Below are 27,563 nucleotides of genomic sequence, written 5' to 3'. Positions count from 1 at the left end.
CAGTCCGCTCGGTGGTAGGCCGTTAATCCTGAGAGGACAATCTGGATGAATTTTTAGCCGCGTATTTTTATCAGAAATTAAATTTACCATCTTTATCGGTGGTATTACATATTTCAAAATATTGATATTTTTGTCGAGAAAAAGCGACTTCAAAAAACTTGATTAAAAGTCAGTTCCAAATTAATCCATCTACTCGAAAAAAAAAACCACTGTGAGTTATTACTATTATTAAACAAATTAAATTGTAACGATTGTTTTCCTGATTAATTTTTTTTGAGAAATTTATATTTAACGAAATTGTTTGAAGTCGCTTTTTCTCAATAAAAATATCGAGGTTTTAAATTACTTGTTTATTTATTTAGTTAATCGATTTTGAATTGGAAAGAAATCTTTTATAGACTGTAATAAAAAAGAGTAAACATCCGAATTAATATAAATCAGCGAATAAAATTAGAGAAGCAATCGAGTTTTAAATATAATATTAGCATATTTCGTTTTACTTTAATCCGGATTTCGATTTTTTTAAATAAAAATAAAATGCATCACTAATACACACAAGTAAATCAAGAATACTCTCCTGAAAGGAAATTAATTCAATGCCCTTTAGCTACGATTTATAAAGATTGTGATTAAAAAAGGAGAATAGAAAAATGTCAGGAGCCAGCCAGGATTAGTTAATCAAGGCAGTCGTTGCAACTGACGTTTTAAAAGCTTACACGAGATCACATGTAATCCCTTGGGCTACGTTTCACGTCCTTCTTACAATTTACGTCGACGCCACAAGAAGAATACAAAGAAAGCTTCTAACTAACCATCTTTCGTCCTGCGCGTGCAAAGACGGAACAGTGTGATGGAACCTCGACTCTTAATTACTTTAAGTGCCGCGTCCAATTGAAATTGTGGCAGTAATTACTCGTGTAACGTAGCGCTGCAAAATTGAACCGCACTTCCATGCTGGAATGGATAAATCGAACGAAGGTACTGCGCTAACATGAATTATTGATTAACTTCCTTGCTCTTCGACTGCGAGTGCAATGCCGTCTAATACAACCTTTATGAACTCAACATCCTATTTTTAACAAACTAACAAGAAGTCTTCTATGAAAATAATACATTTTTAATTTATATAAAATTAATATAAAATTTTATTATGAAATAAATTTTCTATTATAAATAAACTACATTTTTAAAACAATATTAGTGAATACTGAATTGAATTTATTTTAATTATTGAAAATAATAGTATTTTTTTGTTTGTAGCTGTTTGTAATAACAATAATTTCTTGTTCAAAAGTAGTTAAAATCATAAAAGAATATAATATTTTGAAAAAATGTCACTCGATTTTCAGATGAAAAAATCGCTGATGTATATAACTTGATTCAGAATCTTTAAATAATGTGTAATAATTTTTTTTATATCATTATACAAACAAATTATTATTACAAACAACTGCAGATAAAAAATTATTATTTTTAATCATTTTAAATATAATTCAGTTTAATATTTTAAATATGTTTTTTAGTAATAATAGAAAGTTGGTTTCATAATAAAATTTTACTTTATAATAGAAGAGTTACATTAAAAATAAAAAAAAATGGTATGAAATTTTCCGTAAAATATTGTGTAATGATATAGGTGTAAATTAAAATATATAATAGCTAACTCGGTAACGCGCTTTAAATAACGCCGAGATCTCATTAAACTTTTAAAATAAAAATAATTTAATTGTTATTATTTCAAACACACATATACAAATATGCATTATGTAAAATTAGAATCTATATTAAATGAAGTATAACTTTTAATTCAACAAAATTCGACATTATAAAGTTTCTAAATTATTATATTTATACGTGCGTTAACAATTGATTTCCAGAAAGAAACGCATTAACCAAATTGAAGAGAATCTTCAATGTAATATCTGCAAAGTATCTTATACTATATCGGAAGACAAATGGTGCAGTAACTATATTTCTTAGAAAGCCGTCCAACGATACTGGTATAACGCTGTGTATGGGTCGATGGTATACGTTCCTTTGAAATCCTTTCAACGTGGTGTATATCATTGTCCAGTGACAGTTAGCAATCTATACTTGGCTCGTGGCCACCGCAGAAACCGTTTTTGATATCGTATCGTTGCTAGCTCTTACAGTGGCACGACCCGCATCCGTCTTCCGTTGATATCGGGAAACAAATACATATATATCGCTAGGTCACGGTTATTTGATATATAGGTCTCGAACTAAGAGAGAGAGAGAGAGAGAGAGAGAGAGAGAGAGAGAGAAAGTCTTCCAAACTTCCAAATTTCCATTTTATTCAGTTAATTTTTTCTTGGCGGAAATAATTGTTTCTTGTGTATAATTAATTTTCTCTTTTTGACATTCGCGCGAGAACTGTCAATTTTCTCAGACAGAAATTCCAAACCGACTCTAAATAGATAAAAAAAATTCAAAATTTATGAATAAATAGTTAGTTTGTTAAATTTGAAACATTCTTTATAACGCGATACATAAAATTATATAAATGCAGTCATACAACGTCATTGGATTGGAAGTGATTAAAACACAGAGCAAAAAGGTGTTGCCAAAGTAAACGCGAAAGTTCGCGGGCACTTTTTGCTTTTCGCTCTGTTGGCGCATCTCAAACAACTTGTCCAGTAAATTCAACAAACTGCATTACCCGATTGTTGGATTAAACAACCGGTAATCGTTTCAACTTTTCCGATGGGGCTGCTGTCATTCGCATGTCGACGGGAAAAAAATCGTCACGCACTATGTTGTCCTTTTAATCCTGTCAGCAGAATCGAGTTAATCCAATGGAAAAAGGAACGTAACATCGGAGAAAACGAGAAATAAAAAACGGAAAAAGCTCAGTAAAACAGAAAGAAAGAAAAAGAAAAGTTTTCCTTTAGCCACCGTAAAACTCAGCCGACGTGACCCTTACGTTCCATTCATTGTGAATATCCGTAAACTACCCTTCTTACCCATGTTTCCACAGTTTCCGCTTCCGTAGTTTTTCCTACGTTGTCGCCGATTGTGCGTGGGTCGTCCCTCGGAAATTTCAAGGAAAAAAAAACTTGGGGGCGACGGCGATGTTTTTGAGAAAAATTCTAGAAGGGCCACGGAAATGTCTGTCGCCAAGAAAGACAAATTGAGAGGAACGTTCGTACGAATAGAAATGCACAGCACGATTCACCCATAGAACATTTTGATTAATCGCCTTCGAGAGTAATTTGTGTTCGACATTCAACGGCAATTACTACAGCTTTCATATTTAAATATAGTTTTAGAAAAATTTCAATTCTCTCTGCAGTTGTCAAATTAAGTTTATATGGTTGTTCTTTAAATATGTATAGAGTGTGTCTCGAATACATTTTCGACTAGTCACAATCAATATTTGAAAAATTATTAAAATAAAATCAAAATGGTCATACTTTTCTCTATAAACACGTTGTATTTTACATATATTGAAAATATTATAAAAAATTCATATATTAATATTAATTATTTTCTTGAGATACTCGCAAAATTTGACTAAAAAAATATTTATATGCATATTTTCTATCAAATTTGACTAAAAAATATTTATAAGCATATTTTCTATTATTCTGCAACAAAAGGTATAAAAATAAGTAAATTAAAAATTTATTTCTTTGATGGATTAAATCCTACCTTCGATGAATTAAGTATCTACAATGCTGTTCAAATATAACTAATGATTTTTAATCCACGCGATACAAGTAAAACTAAAAGCCGACATGTGTGAAAAAAGGAGCACATGAAAGGGAGAATTCCACATACATATATCACGTATCGTTTTAAGGATCATTGAATAGGTCTTGATGAATCCCAGCAAGCTTTGTCGCGGTCGCATTTAGACGAAACACTCGCCTCAATTCGCGCACTTTCAAGGAATGCAATAGAGAACGGAAATTCACACCTGTACAACGATTTAAATGCGTTAATGGCGCGTAGTTTTTGTGATTTTAATTGCGGCGCGGTTATTCGTACGGTCGTGTCGTGGAATATAAATCATCGTGCTCGATGCGTTACCTTCGGTAATTGCCTGGTTACGGATCGCGATTTTTTTTTAACACTTGACCGCAAAAAGAATTTCTGTTTCAATTTGTTGAATCGTAACGAGGGTCATTTGTCCGTGTTTATGTGCTACGGGTATATATGTGTATTGATACGGTCGCGTATCATTTATGCAAACGTGATTATTTGTTACACGTTTCCACGACAAGCCAAGCTGTTAATTATAAATAAATTGGTTACACGACATCAATGTGTCAAATGTATTTCGGTGACATTTGCTAAAATTGATATTTTTTGTTCGTTATTTCTAAAGAACAATAAAGAAATATATTTTTATTACACGCTAAATAAAAAGCTAAAAATTGTTAATCATTTATTGTATAAAAGATTTATAATGGAGCGAATTTATGTATCAAAATTCGTAAATGTCTAGAAACAAGAAATCCTTTCATCTTCACATTTCCATTCCTCTAACAACAATATCACGTATAAATAAGATGTCTGTTTATATCACAGCTAAGTTTTTCACAGCTGAAATCTTATTCTAGTGATCTTACCACGTTGAAAAACATTTTTCACGTAATTAGAAAATCACGGAGAATAGATAGCGCAAAAAATCGAAATCTATAACTGCAACGACCGGAAAGAGAGCGTGTATTCACGTGTGGCACCGTATGTCACGGTATGCGCGGCTGCATTGACTGAAAGCGAATGGAATTAATTGATACGAATCTGACAAGTGACATTGGCGTAAAATGTGGACGGTTCGTCGGCTTCCTCGCTTTCGAAAAGTTGAAACGTCTATTAAGCTGTCATTAAGAAAAACTTTTCTCCTCTCGCATTAAAGCGATATTTTTTTTCCCCGAAATCAAATTTCTCCCAAATTTATCTAATCACTCGATAATTATGAGGGGCCCGCGATTAATTTTTATCGAGTAATTTTTCTAAATACGTTTCTAATATTACATGTTATATGGAAGCCACGTGTCGCGTACGCTACTTTTAACTTTGCGCGACTGGAATTTCCACGATTTCTGACAACGACGATCAGAAAATCGCACGTTCCGCACGCGTGTTGCATACGCACGACACGAGCAAATGCGCGTATTCATTCTCACGACCATGCCAAGGTTGCGGTGAATCTGTGTTTTCTTTGTACAAGCTTTTCCTCCTCTCTATTAGCGGCATTTCAACATACACTGAGAATGCATAATAAATGGAACGCTTATACAAGTTATTTATATCGCAAAAAGAGAATTGCAACGTATATCATAATTTATTTCATGATGATTTTCTGCCTGAATAACAAAATACCTTCATATGAATATAATAAAATATTTAGAGGGAGAAAGAGAGAGATTGTTTATTTTATGTGATTTTGGAATTTGCGTGTTTAACGAGAAATGTCATGCAAAATATTTTGTATTTAAACCCATTGGTACATATTTCACTAAATTTCTTTTTACAATTTTTGAAATATATTCATTTGTTATTTATTTATTAATGGTTTATTCTTTATTTATTTATTATTATTTTTTTATTTATATAAATTAAACATGTTTTTTTTGTATTCTTGATATTTTATATATTATTCAAATAATGATGTTAGATCTGTGCCATATATTTTTGCAATACAGCACCCAGCAGCCTCGGCTGATTAAACGTTAAAACCCAGCGAGCAACTGTTAAGCTCGAATTTACGAGAAAAAGCAGGCAGACAATTTTCTTAACATACACGTTGAAATTATTTCAGTGCAGTTTACAGCTTCGTATTTTCTCTGCATTTTCTGGTCCTGCTCTATCGCACTATGCCTTTGCAAGCGGCTGGCACATGCAATATCACTTATAGAGGTTCGTCGTAGTTACTTTGTGGAATGAAAGAAATCTTTAATCATCCTAGACCAACCGCCGAGCTTGTGAACAGAGGAAGTCTCGTTTCCGCAGTTTGCCGCCACCGGCAGATGCGAACAAAGAACTTGTCGTCCGTATGATTACCGCAACATAACGTGGAAATTTACATTATGCACTCCGACTGATACAATTCTGTTTCAGTGGAACGATATTAGCTCGAATTTTTAATTAATTAAAAAAAATTCGTTCATTTGTTATCGAGTCAAAAGCTTGTAAGGCAATCAAAAGGAACGGTTAAGGCTAGAAAATATACTTTCAGACACGTAATATAATTTAAGTGAGAATAAACAATATAAGAGATTCTAATTACAAGGATAATTTGGTATATGCTAATGAACGGAATTTGAAATTACTTTGAACGTGTGTCTGTGTGTATATCTTGCAAATTACAGAATTTGAATGAATATCGATGTCAGAGTCTATAAGCATATTAACGATGTCTCGAAATTATGTCTTTGAAATTATATTAACGTTACGAAAAGTTAAACAATTATGAAAGAATTTTTATGTTACATATCTTGTAAAAGGTCTTGCAAAATTGTCGGGAAATTGAAAAGTTGTTACTCTCTTTTTTACATTAAAGAACCTTTGAAAGATCGCATGAACGCGCTACTCCACAAGAATATGTTAAAGTAATTAAAGATTAATTTTATAATCATTACAGCGAACTTTATATTCACGGAAGAATAGTCGACCGCGTTTCACGTAGCTAATGACGTACGTATAATCTAGTAATTACGTGAGATCTGATCTAATAAGTACAAGATAATGTTATATTAAAATTTCGCTCTCTTCAGAAACTTTTCGGAGAATAGAAATGTCTTCTCTACATCAGAATAAATATTCTTTCATTGACATCAATCAATTAATTTACATATTGTACGTTTAGTCAATTCAATCAATTTAACCATTCAACTGCTTTATTGCTTTATACGATGACAGAAAATATATCGATACACTAATAATATCAATCACATTATCTCATCGATTCGCTAAAGTACTTATCTTCTTTTTTGTAAGTACACACTTTGAACGCGGAAATTCGACGTAAAGCTTCGGCTGCACATAAAGTGAAATCTACTCTTTTCGTAGTATCTCTTATCCATCCGGAATATCTCGCAGAGTGGTTTAAGGAGGAATTGCACGGATCAGCTACGTCAAAAGTTAATAAATCTAATCGAGATTCATTTGACTTCAAATCAAATTTGATATCACAAAAGGTACTTTTAGTCCTTTAAAATATAAAATTAATTATTTATTTGTGAGTAAAAATAAATATTTGTGTCTGTGAAATATAATTGAATCTCAAAGTCATAAATCTTATTTTATATGTATCTCGAACGGAACGCTTTTTTATGTATGACTGTACCATGAAAATTTTATAGTGACTGTATACAAAAATTCATGAAAATGAAAATTTTAATTCGACAGGGCAAACCTTTACTTTAACTCATAAATTATTAATTTTATAATTTAAAAGGCTAAAAGAGTTTGTTTTGCACAATGTCAAATTCATGAATTTTGAAACGTATTAACTTTTCACATAGATTAATCTATAAAATTCCTTCTTAATCTAATATTAACGCAAAGCTCTATCAAAAATTTATGGAACAATAACGTTTAGCTTCCATTAGGTTCAATCGCTTAATTATTATCATTTCCGGACTTCAATATAGTGTTATCACGTTAGATTAAAATAGAGGATTACAGCTTATTTCGATTTTATCTCAATGCAAAATTGAACGTTACTCAAGAATACATAAAAATAATTATTAATCTTCTCAATCTTATTTAAATTAATTATCGAGATAATTACAAATTAATTACTTCGAGATCACCATTATTATGACATTTCAAGAAGAGCAAATAAAAATAAATATTAAAAAAAATAATAATTGTACTTGCAAAAAAAATAATTATTCAATTTTGTTATCATTTAAAAAATATATATTTATCTGTAGAAATTTATAAAAAGATTTAATGATGAATCTTATAATATTAAAACGGGAATGAAAATGGTTAACCAAACAGTTGCTTCTTTGATTTCTATCCGTCATGATGAGAGTTTCAAGGTGTTCACAGTTTTCCGTCTCCTCTATCCTTCTCTATTTCCTGATTATTAGATTTCTCTGACCTTGCATAAAGTTTTCACAGTTTTCTATGCTTAAATAATTCTGTTTCAGTAAAAGAAGCTCGAATGCAAAAGACTTAGGTATATGAACTTGGCATTGTATTTTTAATAAATTAAATTTTTAATACAGAAAGTTTATAATTTTGTTTGTATCTTCATATCATCATCTAAAAAAGAATTTAAGTACAAACAATTACAAATGATTTTAAAACAAAATATTAATAATTTTTTTTTAATTTTAAGTGATAATGATTTCTTCAAAATGTGTTTTTGATAGTTTTAATTAGGACGAAATTAGTGTTACTACAAACAAAATACTATTATCTTTTGTACTGAAATCGAAATTTTGCCTTTTCATTTTTCAAGACAGATACACAGATCATATTTCGAAATCAATCACGTGATATGCACATGAAAGATGCGAACAAAGAAATGCAAACAGCAATCGGACACGTGTTATTCAACATGATGGCAACAGAAAATCATAGTCACTATACTTCGATCAAACAGATTGATATTGTCTGCTAGCGCATGTGATAACAAGAAATGGGGTCAATTGCTCATTTCATCCAAGACTAAATTGTACAGCTTGCTCGATATTGGCCATTGGCATGACCCATAATTCCAATTTGAGAAAGCTACCAACAGTCTAACAGAGATAGTAATTGATACACGAATAATCAATATTTGAAAGCAATCTAATACAGGCACATATATGTATATAATTAAAAATATCCACATTGCTTTAAAAGATTTACATTTTTTAAATAGTTGTATCCTATTATATATAAAAATTTATCGTGTCAAAAAAAATTCATGTAAATATTTTAATAACATTATTCAATAATAAAATCAGTCACATTGAATATTAATAAAATTACATGTTTATTATAAGCTAAAAAGTTCTCTCTAAAACATTTAATTATTGATATATGTCAACAAGCTACAGCGTGTTCATCTATTTGCAAAATTCAATGGACTAAATGCAAATACGTATATATTAATATAGGATTTTTCTTTTTATTAATTTAATTAATACATCGATCGATCGGTTTGTATTCTGTTCAACTCAACATCAATCAAGAAGTCACTCCGTTTATTCAAAAATAAATCGTGCACACGAATCACAATTTCTGTATTACTATATAGCGGCTAAATCACAGTCTGTTGTCGCACGCTAAAATCCGCAATCTTATTCGGTCGAACAACCGCAATTATTATAGTAAACTTGCACATGGTCCTGCAGGCTCGCATGTCAAACGGTGTGAACTGTATACATTTAGCAACATTGAAGAAGATACTAGTGTCGAGTCCCTCTGTCTAAACTAACGCACATGTAAAGGCATATATGTGTATCTCTGTATTGTCGCAGTATTTCGGATTGCGGTGTTCGCAAGTTTGTTTCACGATTCTAGGATTCGCAATGTTGGTTTGGCAGGAATTTTACAATTTAAAAAAGGGACTGAACAGAGTGGGAAACTTGACACCACACGTTACATACCCTAGATTCTTTATTATTAGTCCGAATGTTATATAGACATTATTTTTCCTGAAATATGCTTTCTACTTTAAATTTATATCTAACACTGCAATGGTTTGCGATGTTTAAACCTATATCTTTAAAATTTTTCAGATTAAAATGAGGAAGATTGAAATTCAAGATTAAATTTTTTACCATGTTTTTTAAATATAATGCTCGTATAGCATAATTTTTATTTTCTTAATCGATTCTTCATTCAAAACGTTTTTTGTGCTTGATTTATTTTCTTAAACTTTTGCCCTAAAATTCCTGCGCTATATATATATATATATTTTGTCGCGATTACGCCAGCATGCATTCGCGGCGTGCATTATGCACCCGCGACGCGGTCAACGACTACGCTGGATGGAGGCCAATAAAACGAATTGTTCACGATATTGGAAGACGCGAGAATGTCTCGGAAGAATATAACCACACTAAAACGCAAGCTACTACACGTGATATTCCACCACCGTCACTTTTTATCGTTATATTTATCGTTGTGCCGTTCACGAAACAGAGCGATATCGTTTGATAAAATTACTTTATTGGCATGTTTCTAAGCACGTCCAATCCTGCAAAAAATCTAGGTAGGCATGTCCTGGTTTATCGATAATATAATAAAGAAGCGCGATATGCGAGCGACCAGTGTGGTGTGTGATGTTAAGATATTTAAAGATACTGCGATATAAAATATTTAAAGATAGTTTTGAAAATAAATATCGCACAGTCGGAGAGTTCTCGTTCTAATACAATTTGCTGAAAAGTAAATTCACGTATTTACTTTTCAGCAAATTGTATTAGAATGTCAGAATAAAAATATTAGATTTTATCCTAATATTATTAAATATTATATACTTATTTTCTTTATATGTATTGCACATTTTAACAATTTAAAGGTAATTATTTAAAAAAATATATCTTTTTGAACGTTCTTTTTCCCTTTCTTCTTCTTTTTTCTAATAAAGGTTAAAAATTTCTTTTCTTAATATAAGAATTCTCACACAAATAAATAAATTGTAATATCGTATTATGAATTCACAAGTTTAAATCGTAAGTAAAAAGTATTTTTTTATTGTGGATATTTTTAGCGTGTGTATATGTGTGTCTGTATGTTACATGTACTCTTGCAAAGTGCAGATCCACTGTAGTACTCGCCAAACAACGAATTCAAAAGATATGACACCGGAATATGTTTATACATCCGACATATAAATTCTGTTGTTATTCCTATAAATGTGCATTTCTCTTGCCATCTTTCTATTACGTGATACGTTGCTCCGGAAGAAAAGAAAAAAATAGAAAAAAGTTCAGAAATGTTGTGCTGCATTTGGAATTGCTTTCATAGAAATGAAACATTACTTTATATTATTTTCGATATATTGTCTATTTTTCTAGCAAACGGAAAAATTATTACGTCGATTAAAAAAGTATTCTTATTTTGTCTATTCACATAAGATTCATTTCGATTATATTTCTAACTGCGTCCTTAAAATTAATCTAAAAAAATCTAGAAAATGTTTTATTTGAATTTGGAATTTAAAACAATTAAAAAATAATATTAATGAGCATATTTTTTTAACACTATCTTCAATATCATGAATCTGTATATAAAACTTAAAACATATTTCTCTTTACAATAAATGTTAATCATTGATAATTTTTTGTTATTCGAAAAATAATATAATATATCTAAGAATATATTTTTTCTATGCTTTTGAAAAAATGTTGTATATAAACGTTATACTATTTTTAGAAATTCTTTCTTCGATATCGAAAAAGAAAAATTTTTCTATTGTTCGGACATCATTTTTCAGAACTCAATCACAACATACAGTGCCTAAAAGCAATGATTACATATCTTCCCCTACAGATTTTTTCTATTGTATTCACCAGCAATGATAATCAACAAATGAACTTTTCTCTTTCTCTCCTTGTCTAGTTGTAGCGCCATTCTACCTATATAAAATAGATCCTCGTGGCAGGTATTCCCTTGTATTCGCTGCACGCCAGAACATTTGCATTGAAATTGTTGTACCCGGCGCCGATACATGTTTCGCATCGTAATACGCTCGAGCAAATGGCGAACGTCGTACGAAAATTCGCGGAAAAAAGGCATTTGGCGACCGCTGATAGCGAACAATATACTATGCCGAGAGAAAGTCACGGACGTGGGCGTTAAACATCTTCAAGTCTCCGGAATAATTGATATAATTGACATTCATACAAGTAAAATAATTTCTCTCTTACAGTTATGTGATAATAAAGTGAAGATAATATGTATTAAGTCATTAACTATTTTAAGTAAACGCATTAACGAATAAAATCGATTAAAAAGTTTCTGCAAGATAATTTATTTTAATTTTAATGTATTAATTAAAAAATAAATTAATTTAATAGTCGTGCAAAGAAAAGAGAGAACATTGTCGACAAGAAAGATTCGTCGTGCTCTAAAATTTTTATAAAAGAATTATGAATAATATCTTTGCAGAAACCGCTATTACAATTCATTTTGATATATGAATCATGTATTACACGATAAAAAAGAGAGATAAAGATCTGATCTGTAAAAGCCACGAGTATAGCGTTTTTTCATAATGTGATCAAAGAAAATCTAACAATAAGTGACGTCTTAGAATCTCGAAGATACAGTTCGAGAACTAATATTTCATGGAATTTTTAAACTTCTAATTTATTAAAAAATTAAACGTTCAATCATACTCACGTTCTCTTTCGATGAAATCTGTCTCTTTGTCCTGCCGTGATACATTCGTGGTCTCACCAGGATGTGTCTACTAAAGTCTGGGGACGGACCTATAACAATTAATTAAACCAATGTTGAACTTATATTAGACTTGTAAAGTACATAATAAAATACAAACTTTAATCTTCAGTCTCGCAAGATAAAGTGAAACACTGCGTGAACTGGGTGTCTTAAGTCTGTCCTGAGGCAATTTCCTTGCCCCAGAACCGTTTAAATTATGAAAAACAATATTTTGAAAATAAAGATAGAACTTAAATATAAATATGTAAATATATGTATAAATGTACCTACATATGCATATATACATATAAACATATACATACAATAAATTTGAAATTTAGAAATGCTATATAATTTTTATACTTTTAAAAATTAGTTTTTCCTTAATATAAAAACAATTTTGTATTTTCATACCTTTAGTGTTAAAAGTACTTTGCGCCTGTACTTTGTACTAACTTTAGTATCTAACTTATAAGTCAAGTGGCTCTTACAGAATCATTCAAGTGTTAACAAGCGACAAGCGTTGTTGAAAAAAGGATGCACGTAAGAGAGTTTACATCGTAATACGGAATTTTACAAAGCTTTTTACGAAGCTTCCACATTAATGAATATAGTTGGTGAACGTTGGTGTATCGATCGAAGCTACCAGCTCTTACACTTTTTTTCGAACACTAGACATTACTATTTTCTGTCTTTTATATATTATATAGAAGTTAAGCAACCGAAAAGAGCTCTTGCATAGAAAAAAATATGTAGTGCGCAATATATTTAACGAATTGCTGAATGGTCGTGTTAAAATTTGCTGAATGACCGCTATTATTCAGCTGCTGATGAAGCGTTTTAACGTCCATTAAACTTATATCCTCCATTATTGATAAGCGAACTTTTCACTATCGTGAAATTTTGCACGTATACCGCGAGCAAAAATAATTATTTCTTTTTCCAGCAAAAAGAAAATTGTTTTGACTTCATCACAGACTCGAAATATACTCCAAATATATAAAATATATTGAACGTAATATAAATAATAATAAAACTATTATTTGTAGTTTATTAAACAAACATTAAAATTCATAACTGTAGGGATTTACTTTATTCTCGTATATTATCAATGAAAGTAAACAACAAAAATTAAATAAAATGTTATCTTTTTTCAAACGCTTCTTTCAATAAGCCCTCAAAAAACGTGAAATTTTTCAATGGTAATCGAGCGCGTATCAGTATTCCCAAAAAAAAATTCCGAAGCTCTTTTCGCAAATAGACCATTTTCCGAACTGCGCGTAATCGAGCGTAGGGATCGAGCAATGAAACCGCTCTTGGCTCGTCGACGTTCGCAGCTGCGCCGCAGGAAACTGCTACTGTTCGTTTACACAAACGCCATCTCTTGCTGACACTTTAGCCAGATTTGTGTTATATCGACGAAAGTCCTTGACACCGGTTACGGGGCTGCAACGGGATAAATTCAGTAGCTCCGCGGTCAGGCCTCGGTTTTCCCAAATTCGACTAACTGCGCGACCCCGTTCCTGTTTCTGGGAACACCGAAACTATCGACCCATCCAGTAGCGTAGGAATTTATTTTTCGATTCGAACGAATAAAGTTGATGCTTCGAAAGCGATTCCGATCATTTGCATTTATCCGCACAGGAAGAAGCGAGCTTTGAATCCGAAAATTCGAGATTCGAAGAAGAATAGGGATATTTCGAAAAACTCGTAAAATAAATGTAAATTTGTACAGTCGGTTTGTTTTTGAAAATAGGGAGCAAGATTATATTATATAAAAATTATGATAAATATATCATGATAAAAGATTCAATTAATACAAATGCAATTAAAACAAACCTGGATCAGATGTACGATTATATGATGAGATTATTTAAATAATACTAGAATCTGTAATATTTTATTTATGACACTCTTAAAAGGATTGATCATTAATTAAATTTAGAGAGTCATTAGCTTTAGTCATTCTATATTCAGTTGTTAAAATGTAATTAAAATTTATTTCATCAACTTCTATGTGATTGCTGCTTTAATATTATTGTTAATATGTAGTTTAATTAACACTTCAGATAATTAAACAGTAGTATTTATTAGTAATTAATAATTTATATAGCTCTATATTTATTGATTTACTGCTTTTATATACTGCTGCATTTGAAGCATCGCCATCGTAACCGTATTGCACATGTAGGCGAGAAAAGGGATTGGCTGGCGCGATTCGTCATTCTGTCAACTGCACATTAAGCGCGCTAATTCTTCCCGTGTAGGTGGTAAACGGATTGAAATTATTACTTAACGTTTCCTCTGTTTCTCGCTAGCATCATGCAAATCTGAATTTCAATTAAATTGAGTCGGATAGGCAAGATCGATATAGGCATCGGCAAACCGGACGCACGTAAATTTATATTCAATATCGACGCTATTATTCCTCGATGATGAATCCCCGATATATGGACTATCAAATTTGATCGAGAGAGAGAGAGAAAAAGATCCCAGTTTTTAAAAGTGTTCCAAAGTATTTTATCGATTATCGATACAATATCTATTGAATGAACTGTCGACGTGTCGCGAAATAAAATTTTTCGGATCATGATTTGTTGAGTCATCCATTTCAATATTTGGCCGGTGACTATATTGCTGATTTAGCGCTTGTTTCCATGAAAAATTTTTAACGTTTTCAGAGGAAAAAAAGGGAACGATTAATCACACACTGTTATTGTTATATATTTTAATTATTTTTCAAAAAAAGCAAAAAAAATTGCAAGATGTATGTCTCCTCCTATTTCAAGATGTTTTCAAAGTTGACAGCCAGATCTAGATTCTTTCCGGATCAGATCCAACTACGTGCGCAAACATCGAATCTCTTATTCACGTGGTTTCACATGCAATTTGAATGACAGGCCGACGCGTAAACGCGATAATAGTTTCCTGCGACGGCGTGTCGGATCGTGATCGCGTTCGGGATTCACGATTATCATAGGCAGCATCATCGTCATGTCGAAGACGGAGTCGTCGGTCAGCTACGAAGTGGGTCAGCGTGGAATTTTGATTGACTCTTTAAAGCGTAACGACAGACGCGAACGATGCAAGTCCGCGAGTCCACGTGTCGCGCGAAGCGCTCGCACATGTGCGACGACGTTTATGAAAGCGAGATTGACGTCATTGGAGGTTAAAAGAAAAAGAAGAAACATAAAAAATCTCGCTCTCGCGAATATACGAAAGAGTGCAAAGAAAGACGTGAATGGCCGCGAGAGAGAAACATCTTGTGCAGCGACTAAACTTTTTTTTCGCCGCTTCCATGTTTCGAGAAGCGAATAACCTCTAACTCTTATCCAGGCCTCCGGATACTAACGTTTTTATCTCTACTCGTAAAATAAGAGGATGTTTGTTTCGTCATTGTGAACTTTAAAAACGAGTCAAATATGTATTAAAAATTTTATTAGTCAAATTTGGTGTTTTTTTTTTTTTTTTAAATTAACATGCATTTATATCATAAAAGCAAATATAGATTCAATATTGACAATAAAATTCATAACAACCGTAACAGAGAACTATATCGTAGAAAAATGTAAATTTAATAAAAATAAAAAGTAAAGTTAATAAATAAAAATATTATCTTTTCATTGAACAAAATTCGAAATACGCTTCGATGCAAAATGATTTAAGGGAATTAAGAAACGTCACGATTAAAAAAAATATTTTTCAGAAATACAACAGATATACCTATAATACGCATATCTCAAGAATCGCATCAAGGTCTTGAAAAACTCGACAAGTAGTGAAATAAATAACTACTATAAGATTCAAATAAGTATAAAAATTCTACAATAAATATTTACCATAAAAATATTTAAACGCACGCGATCGGATGAACTGTAATACAACATATACAGCGAGCATCGATATAGCAATACGTCATTCCGATCGACCGAGTTTGACATGCGTTTGATAGCATCTGTCAAATCACGCTTCGCTCGCCACAAGTACCTGCTCACCGTAACGTGACACGTGAGAGGAAGAAAAAGAAAAACTCACGCACGTTTTCGAGCGAAATTTTTTCTCGCGTTCAACGCAAAGTGACGCACGTGAACCGAGCTGTCGCTGCAAAATCGCGGCTTCCGGCACGCCCGGCGTTGCACATTTTCCGCGAGTTTCCGCGGCGACGGACACGCAAATTTGCTCGGACAATTCGGCCACCCGGTTATCCGGTGCCGCACACGGATGTTACTCGTCCGGATATTAAATTCCCCTGTCTCTTGCTACACCTCGTAGCTATGCGGATAGATAGAGGTATATCCCGATTAATACGGGTACTTTGTCCTGTGATTAAATTCAAATAAACTCCGACCATCGTCACGTTCCTCTCTCTCTCTCTCTCTCTCTCTCTCTCTCTCTCTCTCTCTCTCTCTCGCGCGCGCGCGCGCACACAAACAACGGATATTTAATATTTGAATAATTTCGACTAATACTGTGATATGATGACTGGATTGCACATGCGGTTTTGTGCAAATCGTCGGCGCGAACGCGTGCTAATGAGGTTTGTATTAAACTGCGGATAAAATTCCGTTCGTGTGTTTGTTTGAATTTATCGAGAAAACACAAAATCTCTTTTTGTCATCAACTTTACAGACTCCTCAGCTTTTTTCCGAGAATTCGATACCGCTTGCATTTTGCAAAAAATAACTTTCATAAGATAAATATTTTTCAGTTGCATAAAATTTTCATTTTTTGTCATTAAAAATGACAAAGAATATATATTACATATTCAATATTTTACTAAAACGTTGAATATATAAAGAAAAATAGATGTATATATTTATAATATATTTTAAATGCATAATTTGCTCGGCTTGCTGTTTATAATATCAAAGCAAAATTATCAGAGAATTTTTAGAAAAACATCCTTGAATCTCATTAAAATTACATAAAAGAAATCTCTGGAAATTCTAGATTTTCCATATTTTTCCAAAGAGTAGACACGTGTAAAATTGCAATCATTGCGATTCAAAAGATGTGTGCATTACAATCCGTACATTACGAAAATCCTAAGATAATAATAGAGTTGTCAGTGTACTACTATGAACATCATTACACTCTCCAGCCTGTCTTCGTCACCGTTATTATCCTGCGCGGAGAATTTTATACGCTTTCGGATTTCTCTGCTCGACGTTCCGTATATTATGAAATAACGTCGCTGATGCCATATTCATGACAGGCTCGTAGGAACCGAGTCTCGTTGCCTTCACTTCCGCGCTGCTCTCTTGACAATTGCCACGAGTATGCAAACGGAACAACGGGAGCCGGAATGATAATTCTCTCTCGCGCCGATGTAATTGAACTATGTATCTCCGGCTATCTCGCAATTACGTCACGATGGATTTAAGCCTATCGGGTAACGCTCGTTACGCTGTGGGCAGGGTCGATTTGTCATTAATTTCCTGTCGGACAAGCGGCTGTGTGTACGATACACACAGGGGCGGGAAATCGAAGCCGGTTATAGAGCACATCTCGTGTATCGCGCGAGAATCCTGACGACTCGGTCGCGATTGCTCGCATGAATCATCCTACCTGCATTTCTCGAACCAGCATCGATCCTCGTTTCTCTGTTTATTGATAAATTTATCACGATAATTTTTGATATCATTTACCGTAATTTCATCGACAAACATGCTACGAGCGTTGCCAAGATTGTTATTATACTTACTGCCTGATTCTATAAATGTTGTTACACATTTATCTGATTCTAAAAGGAAAACAAGACAAAAAGGATTAATTACGTGCGTTCCATTTTTTGCCTACACTTTATCAATCTTATTGTCCAAGAATCTCCAAGAATTCTTTCTTCAGATTACATTTATACGAATATTTCAGCCGCAATACTATGTTAAACAGACGTATAAATGTACGGTGAAAAATTGCATAGAAAGTGTTGAAAGATTGCTCGATTCTGAGAGCATCAGGATGATTGCAAGATTATGCGAATTCCGAAATACGGGTGAATGGAAATTATATTCTGGAGAAAGGGCACGGACATTTGTTTCAGCCGTTTTCCATATCTCGGCCGAGGTCGCAAGATAATCCTGATTTACGGCGCGGGTCGTCCTCTATATAGCGTAGATAGCACAGCCAACTAGACTCTACCATCTGGTCTGTCGTAGTAAAGCTTATACACAGAGATGCGAATGCTCGAATACGAATCTGTCCGCGTCGTTAATCAAGTAACTACATCGTTAAACGTGCGTGTGTCGTTGACCCGGAAAAGGAGTTGAAAACTCGACCAGATTCAAAGAATGAGAGTTTTAAAAGTTATCATCCAACTTCGAATAAAAAATCATTTTTATCAATTAAATATGAAATTGAATGCAAATGTTGTTTGCCTTCCCTTTGTCACGATATGTAAAATATCTTCGATATAAATTTCTTGCCGATATGACTTGTGTAGCCCACTTTCCACTTCGAGTATATCGAGTATAAACCTATCGCAGGAACTCGAGAACAGTATACTGAAAATGCAAAGACGATAAGGGTTTCACATTTTTCATTTCTTATACCTGTATTCGTACTTTTCATATTTTTAATAGCTGACTGAATTTCTTATTGTTTCTATTTTCGATTACTTCGATTCTATAATACATATATCTCCTTTATCCATTATATACTTTTACTATGAATCTTTAATCTATAATCAAAATTATACAATGATTTATTTATGCGATCAAACTGGCAAATCAAAAATTTATTATGTCAACCTTTTAATAATAAATTTGATTTGCCAGTTTGGTCGCATAAATAAATCATTGTATAATTTTCATTACTGGTGATATAAATTAGTATCAATATAATCAAAATGTTTACCAGCACAAATTTTTCTCTTGATATTACATAAATCAGATATTTAATCTTAAAATTTCTTTTTCGGAAAATTGTTTGCTCAAAGTTGCTATATTATCTCTTCATTTATTATTACATGTACAAAAGTTATTTTGATAGCATTAATATAATATATAAAAAAAACTTTGTATTATTCATGATGTCTACTCAAATTCTGTGAGAAATTTTTTTGAGAATTCCTTGATTTTTTAGATATTTTTATTAAAGTAAAATTAGAAAATTTTCAAACGTAATTTTTTAAAATAAGTTTTTTTTATTGTATAAGTTTTCTAATGCTTTTTACTTATATGCCCAAAAATTAAAGAGCCATTTAAATTTCAATTTTAAAAACGTAAATACTAAAAAAATTAAATTTCGTAAGATAAATATTTTTAACTCTATAACATTTTCACTTTTTTATTGCTGCTTGAAATATGAAGAAAAAATTAATCAAAGAAAGAATTTAAAATACAAATATTCCGAATTCCAATAAAATTCCATTGAAAACTGTCTGATAAAAAAAAAAAAAAAAAAAAAAAAAAAAGTTTCTTAAAAAATATATTGAAAATCCTAGGTTTTCCAAGTTTTTTCAAAGAGCAGTCTGTTATCTCGCGCAAATTGGGCAAAACAAGAATCATTTTACATTTCGCGACTCCAATTGAATGAAATCACAGCGGAAGCGCTATTTTATGATTCACCAATTGACGCAACCGCGCGAGCGGAAGGTTCGAGAGACGCTGTCATATGCGACCGTGTAAAGATGTTGGCAGATGACGGCTGATGCGCAGGAGGTGAATTAGCGACGGTCAATTAGGACGCGGTTAATTCGGTGCGTCAGATCGGTGCATATGCGAAGGCGGATCTGTATTTCGTGTGTTCCCATGACTCGCATCCCGATTTCACACGTGTCCTCGGCGACTATAGTCGCGCGCAAATCTTGTAAAAAAATTTTACACGACTCCTGTTGGGGCGAATAACATCGTCGGCGCCATAATCGCGTGTTCCGTATTTTGCGACGGTCGACATTCATGGCACGTAACTCTCTCGACGCTGTCTCATTTCTTTCGTTTTACACAACGTACGCTACATCAACGTGTAACGATGTGTGTATTTTTTTCAATAAGTAAGACATCAGCGATGTGAACTTTTTGCAAAGAGTAACGACTTTATTTTTCCAACGAGATGAAATTTATAATATGTATGTCTTGATCCCCTTTTTTTCGACCTATTTAATTTAAACTTCCAGATATTTCTATTCTGACATTTAGAAGTATACAATTATTTTCTGCGAAAATTCTGTTTAAGGTTGCAAAGCTTTCAACAGGAAGCGATGTAAATAAAATAGCACGAATACAAATTTGCGTGTCAGGCGCAATATGCATTCTATGCAATCTAAGAGAAGAATGTATGCTGAACAATAGAGAAATATCTCATAGAGGAGGACGTGAAAGTAAAGAAAGTTCTTCCGTCTCGTTAAAATAGGCACTTATCATATAGTAACATGAAAAAAATTCAAGTCAACATATCAAGAACTTACTACAAGATTCCAGAAAGCATGATATAATTGAAAAATAATAAATATATAATTTATATAATATTATAGACTTTCCAAATATTTTTGAAATTGATTTTGAAACCTAATCCAATCCATTAGAATTTCGAAAATTAATTTTCGAGTGTGGAATCAATTACAACAAAGTGACCGCGAATAAACGTGATATATAAACATTAGTGTTTTCAGATTAATCATAACGTGAATGAACGCAACCGAGTTTAGTGAATAGGCCAATCAGACTCCCGTGTCTGTGCTACTTTGTCGATCTCAGTTGCTCTCGTTAGCCAATTAAAGTTCATAATTATAGCCTCTACTCATCAGGAGGGTCTTCTCCCGCACACATGACTCACAACGGATGTCGCAATTCTCTTACCTAGCTTCACTCACACAGAGACAAGAGCGAATATCATTGTTGATTAGCATAATGTCGCAAATCGCAGTTATCGATTATGCGTCAAATGGCGGAGTCCTTCATTCACAGGTATAAAACGAGTGATAGATTTTCAACAGAGCTTGAACGGACATTCAATTTCATAAAATATCCAACGTCGTTTTTGAAATTCGCTTGTTAAACATGAAAAATTTCTGCACCAACATCAAGTGACAAAGTGACGCGGTGCTACTATTTTCCATGTAACAGCGATCTCTTTGTATCGACTGATGATTGACTATTCATCAGGCTAAAATCTTTTCTTCGTTCTTTCACTAGACTAACTTTATTCGTACATTTAATAGGGTTGGCATCAATCCAAAAGCGGCTTATCGCGTTGACGGCATTTGCAAGGTTTAGCGACGAATTGGCTTCGCCAATCGGATATCTCGATCAGATATATCGTCACGTTTTGCGTATTCATTTGCGTTTCTGAGACGATTTCGCCGCATTTAACGGATTAATATTCACTCAAGCATAACAAGGAGCTGCACAAGCGTAAAATTGACTTACCGCTTGCATTAAACCTCACGCGATACATCTACTTTTTACTTATTCTGTAACAATCTGGCAACCGTAACAGGATAATACTAACGTATGATATTTACTTAATAAATATTGTGAAATTTATTATATATATATTTACGTAATAAATTTTACGAGCTGCAAAAATAAAATCGAAATGTTTGAAGTTCCTTGTGTTTGTGTGTGTATGTATGTCATGCGATTTTCTTCTTCAAACAGATTCTCGATATTGTATGTTAAAACAATATTTGACCGAGTTGAATTTCTCTCGGCGATCCTTCCAAGAGAGAAGCGGTAGAAATACAATCGATAAATACTGAGAATATTACCGGTCATCCAATCTCGTCCGCACTAGGGCCATTTACCGCATTTACCTAATATCGAATCGGCCCGGCCAATAATCGCTCACCTCCTGCTTTCGAGCGTATATGTAATTTCACCCTCCAGTGAATATCCGTACATAAAACCGTATAAGAGCACCAATGAACAGACTTTACGATTACGAGGGCACTCCTGGAACGGCACTCGTTTCGTCGCGCCGAGTTGTAGAAAATTGTTCGCTCGCTCGAGACACAGTCGCGCGCTATAATTGCACTCGTGCAAGATATACCCCTGCCGACACTTGGAATTGCTTGCACAACGGCACGGAGTGGCTAAAGGATCGCTTGTCTACCTGTCATATCACTTGTCTTATCGCTGCGCTTAAGTGTCGTTGTGTACTCGCGAACAAATTCTCGCCAACGTCTCTGCGAAACAATGAGCGCGTTTGCACCAAGATTCCCTATATATATATATATATATATCTCGCGAAGCAAGACGTGTTTGCGGAATAATTTTTACAGACTGTTGTGGAAACAGTACCATTAATCCTTTCGCGATGGCGTAAAGATACGCGCGTATGCGTCAACTGATTTTCCTGAAAGGAAATTGCAACATTTTATATTAACGATCTCTTGGATATTAAAAGTATTCGATGTTGCAAAAATTGTTAGCAGGTTTTCATTGTGATTGATGAATTATATTCATGAATTATCGTTGAAACAAGCTTTACAAACTTTATCCGAAGCTCGCAACACAAGTTCACTACGTTAATATTCACGCCTGTGCAAATAAACTCTTTCAAGTTTTAACTCGAAAATTTTTTACACACTTTCAAACTATGTTGTAGAACTTTAGGAAGCAACAAAATTTTACAGAAAAAGTGGAAAAAGAAGAAAGAAGGGGAGAAACTGCATATATGTATGTTCACGTATATTTTATTACACAAGTTTTCTCTCTCTCTCTCTCTCTCTCTCTTTCTCGCTCTGGAATTATCATGAGATGACGATATGAAGATTCAATTAACGCGATGGCGTTAAGATATCTAAAGTACAATGTCGCTGAGTAACCTAGCATGTTTCCATTGAACACCTCCCTTCCATTTAATTCAACATTCATCGCTTTTCGCGAGATGGAATTACATTCTATCCCTTGCGTGTACATAAAAAGACTACAAGCTCAATAGGAATCATTTACGACCGCACCAAGAGAGTTCATTTCATGCAACGCGTACGCGACTGTTTGTTCTATAAATTCAAGAAAACACAGTACACTGTGACACACCGTATATTCAAAAGAATTGACTGTCACTGCGAAACAGAATTGCATGCCAAAACGATGCATGGAAGGGAGTGACGACCATTGTATTTCTAAAATTGTTACATTTCCACGATTCCTGACATTATTCCGTACATAATGGAATTTCTATTAAAACGTATATAGGATTAATATTTTTTATTTACTCGTGGTTATATATAAATCTCTGATTTTTCTAGTGACAATAGAATTTTCCAGAAAATTTTCTAAAAGTTCATATGTATTATTTAGTTTAGCATAATATTACAAATTTTATCCAAATGTATAAAATCGCCAAAAAATATCTAAAATTAAAAAATACATTTTATCTGCTTTAAATACCTCGAATTAGATGAGGGAAGGTAGTTTCGAGTTCGTTATCCCAGCTGAGGTTAATTACTGTGAATAGGCGTTAAGTGATGCTTTCTTGAATTACCATCAGCGAAACTTGCTTGTTCTCCAGTTACCATTTCGTTCTCCTTTCATACGATACTACTTGCATTTTCTATTCGTTAGAACTGACATCTAATGTTACTGTCAATTTTTTTTTAATTTTCTTAAATATGAGAAAAAATATTATTTAAATAATCTGTTTATAATCATTTAAAATTATTATGAATATTATTAGTTACAATATAATAATAATATTAATATTATATATAATATTATATAATAATAATATTTTACTGTCTAGAATAAATGAGCATTATTACAACTATTATGGCAAAAAATAAACGATTTTGCAATATTTAATCTCAGCTCTTTCTCTACAGAAAAAAAGCGTGCTTTATCTCAAAATTATCAACGTGTAGCATCCAGCTATTCCACCACAAAGACGTTTCGCTTCGCACTATCATCGAGTAATAATCCCTCGATCAAGGTCTATTATACGAGAGTCAATGCACAGTGACGTGATCGCACAATGCTATTGAACAATCGTATCAAAGCAAGGTCAAACGATACAGCTGGACTTTGATAATTATTATTAACAAGAGCATTATATATCTTCTCTCCAACGTAGAGCTGCACTTGCGATAAAAAGAGAATTCTGTCCTGAAGAATTTCTTCACAGCTATTGTTTCAAGTCGTCTCCGCTCCTATCTTGTGTTAACTTTTTATCTTTGGTCGGAGTTTTCCGCGAACTTTTCTTCGCGCGCGAACGATCCGCTCTATATTTTCGCCAACTCCTCCAAGAAAATGCGATAAAATCTTTTTAAGGTCGTTCTGCTACCGATTGCTTTTATATCTCCAGCAATTCTTCATTCATATGCACGATAACCTAGAAACGCTGATCTTCATTTTAATATTATTCGACGAATTTTAAATCACTTTTTTCTGAGAACAAATTTCGAGAGAGATTTGTTTCTTTTTAAAATTCGACATTAAAATGTCTTGATAATTAATTCTCAAATTAAATTAAAAACAAAATTTTTGCAACGAAAATATATCAATTTTTCATCTGTCGATATGCTATTAATTTACAACACGCTATTTATACACTGAATATATTTAACATATATTTAATATATATTCAATTATTTTTTACTTTATGCAGTTTTTTTCTCTCAAATATATATGCCTCTTTCTCTTGCAAATCTGATAGTCCAGCCAGTCAAGAGGAAAAGAGAATCGGTTTGTGACTGCATCACAAAACCGAAAGCGAGGAAATTTCGTTTCAGCAGGACACACCCTCGCTATTTCTATCCTCTTATCGTCGACAGGATAGCGAAGAGGGATATTTATTTCCCCTCATTTTGACACGCCAGCCCAGCCGCGACTTGTCCTCATCAGGTCAAGAAATCGCATCCTCTCCCGCGTAAAAAACATCGAGAGGCTTGTCTCCCCCACACTTTATTTTTGTGATGCATGGTCTTTGCAAGACCTTGTATTTCTTTTTTTTTTTCCTTTTATTCTTTTTCCCCCTTTCATCCGGTTCGTCGAGCCGAAATGCATGAGAACGCAGAACAGTTGTATTTCAAACGTAATTCGAGAATTTACGCTTGGAAAACGATAAGACGATTGATTGAATGACAAAAAACAAATCACTTGATTGAAGATCTCTCTAAAGTTTTCTTTAAACCCTGATTCTTTCTCATACATAAAGATGAGGATGATTTGGACGCTTTGGACAGCGTGTCAAGTTGGAGAAAAATTTGAAGAACAGTTTGAAATTTCTAGTTCAGCTTTAATTAGGTACAGATTTAATTATGATTAATTCAAAAATTTGAGAAAATCCTATAAGAAGAAAAATAATTAAACTGCCGCTGAGAATACCAAAGATGGAATTTTAATGAAAAGCAGAAATCGCTACATATATATATATATATATATATATATATAAGGAAAAATTAAAATAAAGTTATTATCGACTACAGGTTATAATAAATGGAAGCCCAAGTGTTGTATTGAAAACTTGTTTTGTTGCGTGTAAATTATAAATTTATTCTACGCATATTCGATGTAACTTTAGATTTCTATAAAACGGTGATCGACAATGAAGTGTATTTCCATTTAAAAAGCATGATGGAACATTCCTGGAAATTTCTGAATACATCGTTGTGCATCGATATTTCTGAAATGGTACAGGCGTCTCGATGTTTTTTTTTTATTCTGCAAATAACACGTGCCTCTCCATTTCCTCCTCTCTCTCGTTTCTCGTTCCTTTCTCTCTGGTTCTTCTATTAATTCTCGTTTCTGTCCACTGGTGCGCATCAACGAGTGCAGACTCTCTAATGAGACGAATGAAGTAATAAGAATTCCCCGCCGCCGTCGTCGGTCCGCGTCGAGACGTCCAATGCGAAGAGCATCGCCATAACGTGCACAACAAAAAGCGCATCTACGCTCGCGATTTCAATTATTCGCTCTTTTTTCAGTTCAGCAGTAAATAATCCTACTAGGTAAATCTTATCTGACAAAGTAATAAATGTCAGAAAATTCTGAAGAAAAAAATCAGTCCCGTATTATTTAATTTAAGCTCTAAATAAATAAATGAATAAACACTCTACATAAATAAATAAATAATTAAAATAAATTAATAAATAAACACTTTAAATAAATTTATTAATTTTTTTATTATTTTCATATTATTATTATTATTATTATTATTACTCTTATATTTATTATTATTTATTATACAATTGTGAAGTTTTTTTATTGACATTTTATTATCATTTTTTAACATGTGTTAACATACACATTACTGACCACTAAAATCGATTATTTAATCAATAATTACATGCTTATATTTATTCGATCAATGTTGATATTTCATTCAATGGATATGTAAAACTGATTACGACAAAACTAATGAGAGAGAGAGAGAGAGAAGGATGATTCATGTTTATTTTGTTAACAAAGCTGCGTGTAGTTCATGTTATTCATTATCGGAAGCTTTTGTGTGTACATATAATGTAAATGCGCTAATCCCAACCACATGCGCTCGCTTAGGAAGGAGGAATTCATATCCGGTTTACCGATTAATACATGCCGAAACTGAATGATACACGAATACATCGTTCGCGAATGTGAAGAGCACTTTACGTATCATGTCTATCGCATTTTTCGATTTTTAGTTCGTCCGTAATAAAACGAGAGCGATCTTCGTCAAAGAAAAAACATAGATTGCCTCATATCTCTAACTTTCTTTCTGTCTTTTTTGTTTTGATCTACGAGATTATCTACGGAATGTTATCTAAATCAGACAGTATATCTCATCAGTGTCTGTGTTTGGTCTTGAGGTGTCATATACTTCCGATCCCTCAATGAATTCAAAGTCGGCATGTATAGTGTTGTATTACACATTTGATCCTCTTTTATACAAAGTTCTAATACAAAAAAATACCGAGAAAATACAAAAAAATAATAAAAATGAATTATTAAAAATAAAAAATTAAATTAGAAATTACATAAATATTTGTGTAATATTTTATATTTTGTATTATATTTTATTTCGATAGATTAATAACTCTACGACTTTTTGTATTCTTTATAATTTTAGAGAAATTCAAAACTCACAATCAGTAATTTAACAACCATGCCTTAAATAGACAAAAAATTAATAATTAATTTTTAATTCTCATCAATCAAAATAGCAATTTGTCGATAACGTGAGCAAAAAAATTATTTGCCACGCCTATTAGTTCGACTGATAATTAAAAAATATAGATGCATAACTGAAAGTCAGAGAATGTAATTAAAGAGAGCGAT

General features: G+C 32.8%; 1 protein-coding gene across 1 annotated transcript in view; it reads right to left on the bottom strand.

The window, feature by feature from the left end:
- Meltrin (disintegrin and metalloproteinase domain-containing protein meltrin) overlaps positions 1 to 27,563 on the bottom strand; it is an 84,182-nt gene that overhangs the window by 19,097 nt on the left and 37,522 nt on the right. The window contains 1 exon segment of the mRNA XM_072903699.1: positions 12,325 to 12,413. Within this exon segment, the coding sequence (XP_072759800.1) occupies positions 12,325 to 12,413 (89 nt within the window).

The sequence above is a fragment of the Anoplolepis gracilipes genome, chromosome 12, assembly GCF_047496725.1.
Source record: "Anoplolepis gracilipes chromosome 12, ASM4749672v1, whole genome shotgun sequence".
NCBI classification, from domain to species: Eukaryota; Metazoa; Arthropoda; class Insecta; order Hymenoptera; family Formicidae; genus Anoplolepis; species Anoplolepis gracilipes.
This window is presented reverse-complemented; position numbering and strand designations above follow the sequence as displayed.